Source organism: Haliotis asinina, chromosome 5, assembly GCF_037392515.1.
Source record: "Haliotis asinina isolate JCU_RB_2024 chromosome 5, JCU_Hal_asi_v2, whole genome shotgun sequence".
Classification (NCBI taxonomy): Eukaryota; Metazoa; Mollusca; class Gastropoda; order Lepetellida; family Haliotidae; genus Haliotis; species Haliotis asinina.
In genome coordinates this window covers 56617001-56630940 of record NC_090284.1, presented here as the reverse complement: position 1 = coordinate 56630940, position 13940 = coordinate 56617001, and the positions used below count along the sequence as shown (strand labels likewise).

Here is a 13940-nt window from a genome sequence, read left to right as displayed (position 1 = left end):
AGCCTACCTTTCGCTCTCTTGTCCATTCGTGACAAGCTCGTGTTATTCCGGGACAGGAATGCGCATGTCCATGATGTGACCTTCACCTGGGGAGTTCACCCCCACTTTCTCATCTCACGCAATGTTAGGAATCCAGCCATACATGTCTCATCGTGTGTCCGACCGTCGTTAATTCTGACCGTCGTCATTGTCTGCTCGTCATGCCGAAGACCCGAGTTCGATTCCTCACATGAGGACAAGGTTTGAAGCCCATTTCTGGTGTCCCCCGCTGTGATATTGCTGGAATATTGCTGAAATCGGCGTACAACCATAATCACCCAATTCGGGTGACGGTTAAACGTACCCTTTTCCTTCCGGTGCGTCCAGTTTGACGATTTCCCATTGTGCATATTCATCAATGAATACACAATGCACAAAAAAAACGTTTGATTGGTGAAAAGGGAAGTCACATTCAACAATGAGCACTGACCGTTGTTATGACAACGCTGCAAGCATGGCAAACGGTTGATGCCAAGTCCGTGCACTCGCTAATCTAGGAAGACAGAAATTCAAATACAGCTAAGAGTGCTCAGTGGAGTCAAAATCATTTTCTATATTCCCTTGGAAGTGTAAATATGTTAATTTCATGAAATTAAGCAATCCTTCTGATTGACTTATCTTATTAAGTTACAATGAGTAAACTGAGTGAATGAATAATATTGAACAAACCTCCAGATATCATGTATTGGAGGTAAATTTCACATTCAATGTCTGGACTGTCAAATGAATTTAATACTACTACTATGAATACGAATTTAATACGAAAATTTAACAAAACAGTTGTTTTGCATATACACGGTTATGTCTAAACATATTTATAAAGTTTAGTTCAGAATATTATGCTCAGATGATACAATCCTAGACAAATCAAAGAGACATTTTTTTAAAAAAATGAAACAAATTGGTCAAACGTAGCAAGAAAAAATAATGTTTGATGTAAAAAACTGCACCTCACATAAATGGGGTTATTTTACCTTCAGAAAGCAAGAATCTGCATCCGAGAGTATATATTTCTTACAAAGTCCGGTGGTAGTATGACCCCGCACTCCATGCATTGAAATGTTGAAAGTGCCACACCTAATAGAAGAAAAGTGAACTATATAGCCTATACGACCCCGGACAACGTCTTTATTGTGAGTAACACAACGTTTCGGCGTATAACCTCCTTCAATATATGTCTTTGATTTATCTGATGGAGTAAGGGTATACTCCGAAACGTGTTCCTCATTAAAAAGAGTGAGTGATGAGTGAATCTGGGGTTTAGGCCGGTTATAGCAACATTACGGCGTACGGGGGAAACCAGGAATGGGCTTCATACATAGTGCCCATATGGGGAATGAAATTCTGGACTTTGGTATGGGGAACGAACGCTTTACCCGCTAGACTACCCCCGACCCTCATAATAGTGAGTGAGTTTAGTTTTACGCCACACTCAACAATATTCCAGCTAAATAGGGGCGGTCTGTAAATAATCGAATCTGGACCAGACAATCCAGTGATCAACAACATGCTCATCGATCTGCGCAGTTGGGAACCGATGACATGTGTCAACCAAGTCAGCGAGCCTGACCACCTGACCCCGTTAGTCGCCTCTTATGACAAGCACAGTCGCCTTTTATGGCAATCATGGATTGCTGAAGGCCTATTCTACCCCGGGGCCTTCACGGATCGACCCTCATAATAAAGACGTTGACATCCATACCACTCTCCTCATATTGAAATATGATTCCTTTTGTTTGAGATTACATGATTGGATTGTCATATTTTCACTTGTTAATATTATTTTGGTGATGGATGTATAAAGATATTTATTTGGTAAGGCCTTGTACATATTTACAAATGTTTGTATTTAGAAAATACAGAATACACAGTGTCATCTGAAGTAAATACTGATCGACATGTGAGAACAAACCATCACTACACGTTGTGTTCTTGAAAAGGTATTTTTATTGTAGACGCCATGCAACCTTTGGCCAGAGACTTTCATGTTTTCCGAAGTAATGAATTGTTTTCGAGAAAACAAAACTAACTGCATTTTAGGGGGGAATCATGTTTTTTTTTCATACATTTTCCCCAATTTTTAAACAATGATGATAAGGATTCCCACAAATTACAGTTCAAAATGCGGGAAATTAAATACTGAATAATATTTCACGAAATGTCACTAAATTTGATATTCAAATCTATTCTTTCAAGGCCTGGCCATAGGAGTACGTGTGAAATATTTAAACGACGTCACCTCGACTCCCAGCGCACAAACATCCGGGTCGGTGATTCTAATGATAAAATCAAAGTCAGTTCTTAACAAAAGCATGTCACTGAATTCTACTTGCAGGTGTACCTTGGCTATACAAGATCGTCTAAACAACATTCTTCTCGGTAATGATTTCAAGATCCTCTCAAGGAAGGTCACTTTCATGAGTGAAGTGAACAGGAAACGGTCGTCATTCACTCTGAGAGTTAGATCTGCCTTCCAACTAGGAAAAAAGTTTAAGTTTGCTGTCAAGTACTCAGTCGCCGGCTACGAGGTGTGTTCATCATGTTTACCCTGTTGCCATCATGTTAACCCTGTTGCCATCAAGTTTACCCTTTTGCCATCATGTTTACTCTGTTACCATTATGTTTACCCTGTTCCATCCACGTCATGGATGTGTTGTACAGCTTGTTCAGCTTGACCTGAGCTACTCTGCATATGCATAACCCGGGAGGTCAAATGACACAAAAAGCTGGTCGAGTTAACTTCATTAAATAGGGGAGCTGAGAATGTTGTTTTTGTTGCGTTCATGCGAAACTTGCAGACATGAATTCGTTTCAGAACTTGCTCCTGAAAATAACTCTTCTGCAAAAACAATCATTTCATGTTTTAATTGAATTGTTTTATAGTCTTAAGCTATCATTTTTACAACGTAAAGTCAGTTACTCTCAGAATCTGCTGCTGCTGCTGCTGCTGGCTTCCTAAAAGCCCGAATAGAAAACATTAAACCATCTGTAGATAATTGTTGAAGGACGTTAGGACATTACTGAGGATTTCTCGACACCGAGATGTCAAACGATGACCTTAATTGTCTCGGTTGTTCGGACATGTTGACAATTACCCGACAAAGGCGCAACCCTTCACAAAGATAATAAACTCAACCAGTTGTGACACGGCCATGCAATGCATTTAATTTTTGTAATCACTTGATCAGGTCAAGCTGGACTGTAAGTATAAAACAGATGGTCTGGTGGAAAAAGAAACGAACGTTTGAATTACAAATAGTCCCTGGACACGCTTAAATCTAAGATTGTGGGTTCGAATCCCTGTTCGCATTGTTTCCCATTCTCTTCCCACAGTGGTTACTTGTCACATCTTCCTACGTAACCTCTGTTCTAATACGACCCTTTCATGGTGCGAGTGTTCAAGACTCAAGATAGGAGGCAATCAAATTCAGTAGTGCAATCAGCGGCCTTGTTTCAAAAGTGATCGTTCGCAAGATCTCGGTAATTTCCGGATGCATCGTGAAAACTAGAACCTCTTCCCGAGCGCGATACTCAAATGTTTCTTCTAGACAGAACTCAGTCATGTCATATTTGTTTCTCCACATTGCTTGCATTTGTCAAGTTGATTCTAAGTCGATGTAACACGTGTTCTGGTTGGACAGAAAAAGGGAGATAAATCTGCTGCCATTTTTTGCAGCTAGGGGATTTTATGAGAACCGCTTAATATGGCCGTATTAGAACAGAGGTTCGTAGGAAGATATGACAAGTAACCTCTGTGGGAGGAGAATGGCTGTTTCCAGGTTTGTCGATTTATGGGCTTTACCGAAGTGGTAAAATTCTGACCGTCGTTTCTTCGGGTATTTGTAACACCGCATGTTGCCATGATGCCATTTTGTAGGTACATTTTTCAAAGCGGTGTAAGACCAAACGTAGTCACTCAATTAAAATCAGATGTACTACAGATAAATGCCAGTTATTTTCTGACATTTGAGACCCGTGAAGGTCCGGGGTAGAATAGACCTCCAGCAACGCATGTTTGCCATAAAAGGCGATTCTGCCTGTCGTAAGAGGCGACTAACGGGATCGGGTGGTCAGGCTCGCTGACTTGGTTGACACATGACATCGGTTCCCAATTGCGCAAACTAATACTCATGCTGTTGATTACTGGATTGTCTGGTCCAGATTCGATTATTTACAGACCGCCGCCATATAGCCGAAATATTGCTGAGGGCGGCGTAAATCTGAACTCACTAGGAGGCTTGGCGTAATTCCCATTTACTTCCATGTTAATTCAGTGTAGCATAAATAATTTTCATGAATTAAATTTTCGCAAGATCCATGTCAAAATTTGCACCTTTGGGAGGTGTCGGTCTGTAAATAATCGAGTCTGGACCAGACAATCCAGTGACAAACAGCTTGAGCATCAATCTGGGCAATTGGGAACCAATGACATGTGTCGACCAAGTCATCGAGCCTGACCACCCGATCCCGTTAGTCGCCTTTTACAACTTGCATAGTCGCCTTTTATGGCAAGCATGGGTTGTTAAAGGCCTATTCTATCCCGGACCTTCATGTGTCAGTATCACTAAGTGATTGTTTGGCTACAACTAGACCCTTGTCGAGGTAAGATATGTTCTAAGTGAGTGCCTGCATATATTCAAATACAAAGATATGGTGTACATAATAACATATCATCAGCTGTGTTTTCCACAGAACCTTTAACAACCTAAACGCGCGCAAGTATTATTTTAGTGCTATTTTAGTGCCGTTCCTCGTGTTAATTGCAAATGACTATCTTGTCATTCAAGCCCCATGGCTTCTCTTTCGGAGACATAAAAAACTTGATAATTTGTTGGTGATTACAATTTTTAAGTCTTTGATTCGTTTTCTTTGGTGCCTTTTCTTGGCTGAAGATCCGGGTAAGAATTGGTCTTCAGCAGCCCATGCTTGTCGCAAGAGGCGACTAACAGTATCGGGTGGTCAGGCTCTATCACTTAGTTGACACGTCATCATATCACAGTAGCATAGATCGATGCTCATGCTGATGATCACCGGATTTTTTGGTCGAGATTCGATTATTTTCAGACCGCCGCCATATAGCTGGAATATTGCCGAGTGCGGCGTTAAACAATATAATTGTTATTAACCAACCTGCTCTCCTTGGGTCTGCACTCGTCACCTTGTTTTGATTCCAGGTAAAAGTGGACGAAGCGAAGATGCCCCTATTCAAACACAAGACGGACAGCAGGCCATATTTGTTCAACTGGTACGGAAAATGTCACTTTGCGAATGCCCGAATGCATTACTGACCCTTTCTGAAACGAATCCGTTATTCTACCAGTTGTAAGGACTACTAGAAGTATGCTGAATGGAAACATACAACGGTGGCAGATTCTCACACTGATGTAAAAGCTATTTCATCATGTCCATGTCTGGAAAGAAAGATCCATTTTCATCAATGTTAGAACTTGAAGGACGGAGAGATCATGTATACAAATATTAATAAATAATATATCATTACCATGGCAACCAAGCAGTCTCCAAGTTTGCTAGTTTGAGTGTGGTAATTCAGACAAAAGCCAAAATTGTCCATTTTGACCCGGAGATATGTTGTCAACTCGGGTACAGATCACTATATTATGATTATAAAACGGTTACCATAGAAGCAGTAGAAAATGTCGGTTACTGTTCCGCACCTTGATACTTCCAGCTATAGTTTTTAAAGCGTTAGCACGTTACGACGAAGACCCGAGGTCGATTCCGATTCCGCCTTTGTTCTCAAGGCAATCCCGGGGCTCCGCTCTTTACGCCGAAGAAACACGTTCAATTTTTGACATGGGCACTTTGTGTGAAGCCCATTTCTGGTATCCCCGCCGTGATATTGCTGGAATAGTGCTTAAAGCGGCGTAAAACACAACTCACTCAAGACAATCCTAACTTCGACGAGGCATACCGGATATTATTGCCCTACAAGGAAGGTTTCATAGATAAGTATATTAGATTCTTCGTTGTTACAATATACTGACGTAGACAATCAAGTAGACGTCTGATGCTTGGAGACCAGTTTCCAAGACACAATGACCGAGTCGTAAATGTTTTGAAAAGTGTTTTAACTGTGGCTTAAAAGTGCGACATTGTGTGCCTGTTGCAAAGACACGACCGACCCCGTCTTCAAAGGTAACGTTCCCTCCTTAGGTTCCTAGCCCAGCGTAGACAATTCAGCCGATGTCGACGGGTTCATGACAGGGTCGATGGCGTTCCTGTTGGTGCGGTGATCCAACACTGTTGATGCTGAATACGTCACTGTTCGCAAATGAAAAACGCGTCATCTTGCGCGGCATTTGTCACTACTCACCACTTCCGTTACCTCGAAGAGCCTATCACGGAATAACACGAGTTGGAAACGAATGCTTGTGCGGTGGTTGCTCTCGTTCATGCACTTCTGCTCCTGTCAAATGTCTGGCAAGATTGGTTTACCTGCCTCATTAAGTCTGATGATGATCTGACTAGTACAGCCGAACGTGCTGTCGGTGTAGTTGTTCGGTTTATAGGTCATAATCAACGCCACAATATTTTCGACCAGGCTGTATTGTGTACATCAGTTTATTGCAACGACGAAGAAGCTAATATGCTATTAATACAGTCCCAAAACTACATGCGAGGACTTTTTGTACATCACTTTAGATGCAAAAGTATTTGGCGGTCACACTGATACACTCTCCAATGGTATTTGTTGGCCATTTTTTTCTGCACATTTTTTAATTTTTCTTTTTTTCAATTGCATATATGCATAAGGACAGATGTTACACATGCGATACGCAAGTAGGTGTATAAAGCGAGGTGCTACAATGCTTCTAAGTCAATCCACGTTTATCTGTGTTTCACATAGAAATGAAAATATTATCCACGGATGTGAAAGTACCATCCTCTGAAATGTACATCATTTGGCTTTGGCCAAAATTAATTTGGAAGCACAGGTTTTCTCTAATGACATATCTCTGGTATGGTGTTTCTCTTCCATAAGAGTCACACTCTATCTAAGCTGTGAGCAAATGCGTATGTTTTGTCTGTTAGTGTATGGAAGTAAAGACAAGGTCGTAGATTAAAATTAAAGGATAGGCTGAAACAGAGATAGACGATAATCAAAGGTATGAGTGTAGGTAGGAACAATGACCTTGCCTCTGTTTTGACCTTGACCTTGGTCGAATGCAGTCGTCGAGTTGTTTAAACTTACTTTAAGATATCTGATACAAGAAACGATACGCCATTCTTGACTGAAAGCAAAAATCAACGTTACCCCATGGAGTGTGATGCTGACACGTTGCCAGTATGTTACTGAACACGAATGTGTTTCTGTGTTACAATATGAATGAGGGTTTGAGTGTTTTGGATGAAGACCTCGCGGATCGTAGATGTGTACCACATTGAGAAAACCCACGTGCTAAATATCAAAGATTCGAATCGGAGCGAATCGGAGACTCGGAACACATGACACAAGGGTTCGCAACTGTCTTCAAAACGTCTAGTCGAACGGCGTTTTCACAGTTTCTCACTTTTGTATACCAGAACTGCATTCATAATTTTCTCGACGAAGATAATTCTATTCACATCGGTGATGAGAAGGTAAGGCGGTAGGAGTTTGCGTCATCGGAAAGTAAGTCACAGAAATATGTAACCTCTTGTCTGTTATCACTCACGTCATGATGATTCTGGTTAACGCACGCAAATCAAATGTTTGCAAGGGGCATGGATGACCGATTCATCTATAACGCCACACTCCGATGTGAAGAGTTGCGTCCCTTGGGTGCGCCGGTAACCTATGGTCGCGGTATCGAATTTGTTTCAAGGTTTGTCAGAAACCGAAGAGTGGAGTGGTTATCACCAGTGTGGTAAATGTCTGTGATGTGTATCACTTCAAACAATTCTCAACTTTTATGCCGTCTTACTATGTATAAAATCTTCTCAGAAGCAGTAACTTCACACCCTTGTTTCCACAAAATGACGTCCCAATCTGGTGAAGATGTTCGAATCTTCCTCGGTCTTAACGAGATGACCTCAGCATGCATTTTGTTCTTTATCGTGGCATGATATTTCGCTTAAACCACTAAATCTTATGTTGGTACTTACATTTAGTTTTATTAATCAACGGCATTTGTTGCACAATTCATCAGATCCATTCATTACCTTCAGCAAGACCTATATGGTGCAAAGGTCACCGTGACCCCGTCAACGTTAAACGACTATGATGTAACATGTGGCGTCAACCCCACGTAGATAAAACTTATGATGCACACATCATCGTCATCCACTTTAACCATCGACTATGATGTAACAAACGCCGCTGTCAACTACACAGGAGTAAAACGTCCGCTGTGGTTCACACGCTATCGCCATTCATAGATAGGTAATGAGGAGAATTGTATCTGAATAAGGGTACTAGTGATTCCCTTATGTATGTAACCGTTGCCTCTTGGCTACAAGATTTTTTCAATGAAAATGAGCATTTCAACTGTGCCGACGCAACAAAACTCCACCATATGTCGATGCCACAGAATCACGTTTATCTCCATGAATAACGGTAGCTCCAGAACCCTTGATGAACCACACCTCATCATCTGCCTTCAAGAACGTCACCGTCAGCAAACTGGCAACACTCTGTGTTACAGAAGTTGACGTTTCCGTATGCGCATGGCCAATGACCTCATGGCTGCTTTTGGCGTAGATGCGGATAAAGCTGTTGGGTTCAGTCAGTCTAACGCTTGCCCATAACATATACGAACCACTGACCGGTGCTCTGAATACTCCCGTGTCCTTTTGGTAATGTCCTCCAGAGTTTATGTGAACTTTGTCAAATCTGAGTATGTCCTTGTCGCCTACACTGTGCAGGGAGTGTGATAACGATACTTTAAATGAAACGTTTGTACGTATTGCACCTGCAAAGAGAATGGTGGAGAAGTCATAGCTGTCAAGTTTGTATTTTTCAAAGGCCAGACGGTAGGATGAAAGAATTATCAAATTAAAGTGTATTCTCCTAAAATATTGAGAAATATTAATAACATGGCGTAAGTACTAATAACAGGTAGCTGAAGAAACAACATCGTAGAAATGAACAATCCAACACCAAACAATGCATGTTTGCATATAAATAAAGGTAATTACACATAAAATTAGTGTTACGTCATTTTCACCCATCTTCATTCTGTTATCATACATTTACATCAACAATCAGCCCCCGAACACTCAAGGACAGATAATCCTATTCTTACCATCTTAAAACTTTACAGGAAATCCACTGACAATGTTGTTTTGTTCATAAACAATCTATTTGGGGCATATTTGTCTCCAGGGCTCTAGGAGTATATTTTGATTTATCTTAATACCGAACATACCTAGTCACACACAGTATTCCACCTTGTCAGTTATCCAGCATGTCATACTATCGGTACCCTTCATATGACGCCAAATATATGAAAAGGTGCAAGTTTGGTTCTGGCAACAAACTGATTGGTGTGCCTAAACTTCTTCCTCTTTTACCCCATTCCACTAGCCTACTATACATATGGTCCAAGTTAAACCTTGTTCCATGAGATATACAAGCCGTAATTATTACACTGCAATCACACTTACCAATTATGTCCGATATATTAGCAACTGAGTGAGCATTGCCAACACAGGCGGTCTTTACTTGCCGGCTTTCTTCCTGTAAGCGTGATATTTCTGATCGTGTGACGACCAACTCGTCAGATGCCAGCTTCAATATCTGACACTTGGCATTCAGCTCAGTCCTGAGTTTAAGACGTGCATCTCGACACTCCTTCAGTTGGTTCTTTACGCTAACCAGTTCCGTCATGGTAGATTTGAGTTCGGAGTCGAACTGCTCCTGTAGTGTAGACACCTGGTCTTCAAGACTGTTTATATGGGAGGCAATGCTGCCCAAGTCGGTATCGCCATCGGTGTTAAAGATAGATGTAATGGGACAGTGGACCACGGGGAACGCTAGTACCAGTGCAAGAAACAGGCGATGTTCCATATTGGTATCTGACATCACCCTCTCTTACCTGCATAATTACATGTAATGATATAACGAAATGAGCAATGGTTCGGTCCACGTGCCCTGCTATAAGATAAGGTCCATGTTTTTAGTATGGAAGTCCAACAGCTGTTTCAAATGATGTAGGATAACAGACGTTGACAGAAGATAAAGGAACCATGTTGTACTGCAAATGACACATGTTCAGGCCCAGATTTCTCAAAACAATCTTAAGTCTAAGATTTCTAAAATTTGAGAAAACGAAGGAAAAAGCAACTGAAAAACTGAAATCGATAATAATCTATAGTGGATAGATTACTTAAATTGTATTTTAGAAATGCAATTAACTTAAATTGTTATATCCAGCTGGTTCAAATTGTTAAACTCAGTTTGAAACTTGAGTAGACAGTTTTTCAGCGTTTAAAACAGTATGTACGTGTAATGAGTTGATGAGGCAAATATGTTTATCTACAATAAAAACAACGCACAAAATCAGTTCCGCATCTTTTTTATAATCCTTGAATTACATCATTGCTATTGCTTTCCATTTCATCATTGTTTGCCGTCCAGTATAATCCATACAAACCAGACCGTTCGTAGACAAACTATGTGTACAAAACTGTCGCTGGTGTTTCGTGAACGTCTCCGAATGGGGGAAAAAGTCAGATCGGTGCACGCTGAGCGTCCATTGTTCTTTAAGTCATCTGAAATAGACACAACACGTCAAAATGTAATTCTAGACACCCATTTGTCCGGAAACTATCTGAACCGCGATCAGTTTGAGACAAATGAATTCATAAAATTCAACATGTTATACTATAAATCAAAAACTGGGGACTTGTTTTTAAACAAAAATACACGTATATACTACCATTTCGCCTATATGCGAGTATACGTCTCCTACGTTTCCGTCGTCCTGTCAGAATTGTTGCCATAATTAAAATGCATTTCGACACAAAAAGGTATAATAATTCAATCACTTAAATAGAAGGTTTGCATCTCACCGTCAAAGAAGACAGCGTCTACTTGGCCTTTGTCCCGGAGAACATGCTGTACTTGTACACCAGGAAGGCGGCCATAAACAGCAGGAGGAGGAAGAGAAGCGCCAGGGGTACCGCCTGGGTCAGATGGTGGATGTGTGGGATCGGCATCGTGCCCTCTCTGGGTGGCATATGGCAAAAAAACATCTGTACTATCATCATCATCATCATCATCATCATCATCATCACATCTATTGAACACCCCTTAAGATTCTTCTGAATGACCTCTTAATTGCTTTCATCAGATAAACACAGAACACTGAAAAGACATTATTGATGACAATTTATAAATAAGATTCTGCTGAATGACCTCTTAATTGCTTTCATCAGATAAACACAGAACACTAAAAAGACATTATTGAAGACAATTTATAAATAAGATTCTGCTGAATGACCTCTTAAATATAAATACTCCACGACGTGTTGGGACTAGTTGCTAGAAAGGTCCCTTTATTAGTTACAAGGAATATATTTAACTATAATCTGTCCATGACTAAAAGCTCTTGTCATATGTATTCCTATTTGAAATTACAAGCTGTCACACTCTAGGGTTCACTGATAGGTTCGGGGCCCTACATGAATATGAGTATAAGTATAACTGAAATATGTAATAATATTGATGCCGCGCAATGGAAGGAAATATCCACTATACCTGAGTCAGCCGAATTGTTTTCTAAAACTGTTTCGGTAAAATAATTCCGTAATATAAGCAGGACTCTTCGACCTCTGGACATTGCACAGTTTTAGGAGAGTGCATAGACAAAATACTTGCAGGAAAAGGACTACACAGCAAACACAATTATTTGAGAACACCTTGGGAGATGGATAATTCCTATGACACTATAAAGACGTTGAGATAAGGTGTAGCAGGGAGAACCACGAACAAATTGTAACTACCCGTTTTGTGGTATTGTTGAGAAGTAAGATATGGCTTATCGGCCGTGTATGACTGCCCAAAGAAACCGCCATTGTGCAGTCATTGCCGACGTGCATTGTGGCGCAAGCGCAGCATACCAAGAAAATCAGATTCAGAAAAGACGTGCTCTTCCGTCAAGACAGAACAGTTCAGATATTGCAATGGCTACAGTTCACCACTGTCGACATTCTCCTCATCTACCTCTCTCAGACTTCCATCTCGTCCGAAAGACAGACTGCTTTACATTTTGACTCGACTGATGACGTCATAACAGTTCTAGGGAACATTTAAGACAGCCAATGGAGTGACATGTAAGAAATTGGGTTAAAATCTCTTAAACCTCGATGGCATTGTTCCTCATTGCTTTGTGCGGAATAATATGAAACTAACTCAGTGCAGATAAAGAAGATGGAGCAGGAGCTAGGATATTTACTCTTTGGTACAGGATCACAGCGCTACATGTTATACAATGGCTCTATACAGCTTTTAGAGTTATGCTGTTGGTCGTAATAACAATACGTAACGCATTATCATATCATCTCAGTATGAACAAACTTAATGCATAACAACTTCTTTTATTTCGTGTGTTGTTTTGATATAGATTCTTGTACCTTTGACAGTCTAAGTAAACTTAGACTCAGTATTATTCGTTACACCGCTATACTAAAATTATGTATCGAAACGTCGCACTAACGAAATAAAAGGTGTTATCCATAACGTTTGTTCATATTGAACTTCCCAACCTCTAAAAAGCCACTCGATCAAACAAGATAAATTCTGGTACTGGAAACACATACTGGAATCATTATGCTTGTAAGAGGCGTCCAAATGATTTTTATTGGTCGGGTGATCGGGTTCGGTTACATCTGCCAGTTGCAGGTCATCTCAGTTGAGTGACCCGAATCTCTTGTACCTTATCGCAGGATTGTCTGGTCCAAACTATGATATAAAATAGCGCCACCATCTCGCTGAAATATTTTCAGATGAGGCGTTCAACAACAAGCAAACAATCTCCGAGTGGACATTAGAATGGAACCATTTAGGGCATACAGTAATATTTTGCTGGCCATATTGAGAGAATATGGCTTACACGTTCTTCCCATAACTATAAGAAGCGGGAGACGGAGCAGGTTGCACTTAATGTGCTTAGTCCGGAAATTCCAACGACATAACCACGCGCCTATCTCACCGCTCATGTCCACACAAACCGGTACCCAAATCTAGCAACAGGTTTGCTAGATCCAGAGAGTTATCAACACGTAAAGAGTTAATTTAAACATCTTAGAAAGAAAGCCCTATAATTATTACTGTTATTACTTTCCGGCACTTCTAATCGGCAAAGAAAAAACACGAATGAAAAAATCATATTGTTAATATCGAGTTCAAAAAGTGAAAATTTGCAATAGTACACAGGAAATTCGCAAACCACTAACTGTTCTAGATAAAACTTCCATGAGCAACTACGCATTTCGCCAACAAGACAATTCTACGTTTACCTCAAGAACTCTCGTTCCAAATATAGACCCTAACGATAACCTAGCTATAGCTTCCGTTGGCTTCTACGTGGAGAATATATCACTGGAACCAGTCGGATCGAGCGGGTGGTAAAACTACTTATTTCGATCAGTTTGCTTTCTTGGAATCTATATTGACCTACCAGATCTGTCTGCGGGGATCTGTATCACGGTCGCATAACACTTTAAGTATTCTCTGCTTCTGCTAACTTTCTGACAGATGAATGTACTTGTGTTCTACGTCATCAGATCATGCGTACACAAATCTCAGACTGGCTTGTTTTGGCAGAGCCTGGAAACACCCTTCCCGTATTGCTTAAACATCGTGGGAACTAATTTATAACACGTGTACTTGTACATAATCGCAGATGCATGACTGGCATATGTTACATGTTTCCTAAATAATTGCTCTCTAAAGTGTG

At 40.6% G+C, this 13940-nt stretch overlaps 1 protein-coding gene and 1 long non-coding RNA gene across 2 annotated transcripts; both read right to left on the bottom strand.

The window, feature by feature from the left end:
• Window positions 1–6607: 6607 nt before the first annotated feature.
• On the bottom strand, window positions 6608–10144 carry LOC137284723 (uncharacterized). The gene is made up of 2 exons (XM_067816642.1): window positions 9646–10144; window positions 6608–8951 (listed from the first exon to the last, which is right to left on the bottom strand). The coding sequence occupies exons 1-2, from the start codon at window positions 10061–10063 to the stop codon at window positions 8524–8526; spliced, it is 846 nt and encodes a 281-aa protein (XP_067672743.1). The 5' UTR covers window positions 10064–10144; the 3' UTR covers window positions 6608–8523.
• A 396-nt stretch (window positions 10145–10540) lies between these two features.
• On the bottom strand, window positions 10541–13769 carry LOC137284457 (uncharacterized). Its single transcript, XR_010956905.1, has 3 exons — window positions 13662–13769; window positions 11053–11209; window positions 10541–10752 (listed from the first exon to the last, which is right to left on the bottom strand). It is a non-coding gene; the product is annotated as an uncharacterized lncRNA (long non-coding RNA).
• Between the last annotated feature and the right edge of the window lie 171 nt (window positions 13770–13940).

Coding starts and splice junctions, on each gene's coding strand:
- LOC137284723 (XM_067816642.1), bottom strand. CDS start 10,063: ATGTCAGATACCAATATGGAACATCGCCTGTTTCTTGCACTGGTACTA. Junction 8,952..9,645: donor TAATATATCGGACATAATTG/GTAAGTGTGATT, acceptor TTCTCTTTGCAG/GTGCAATACGTACAAACGTT.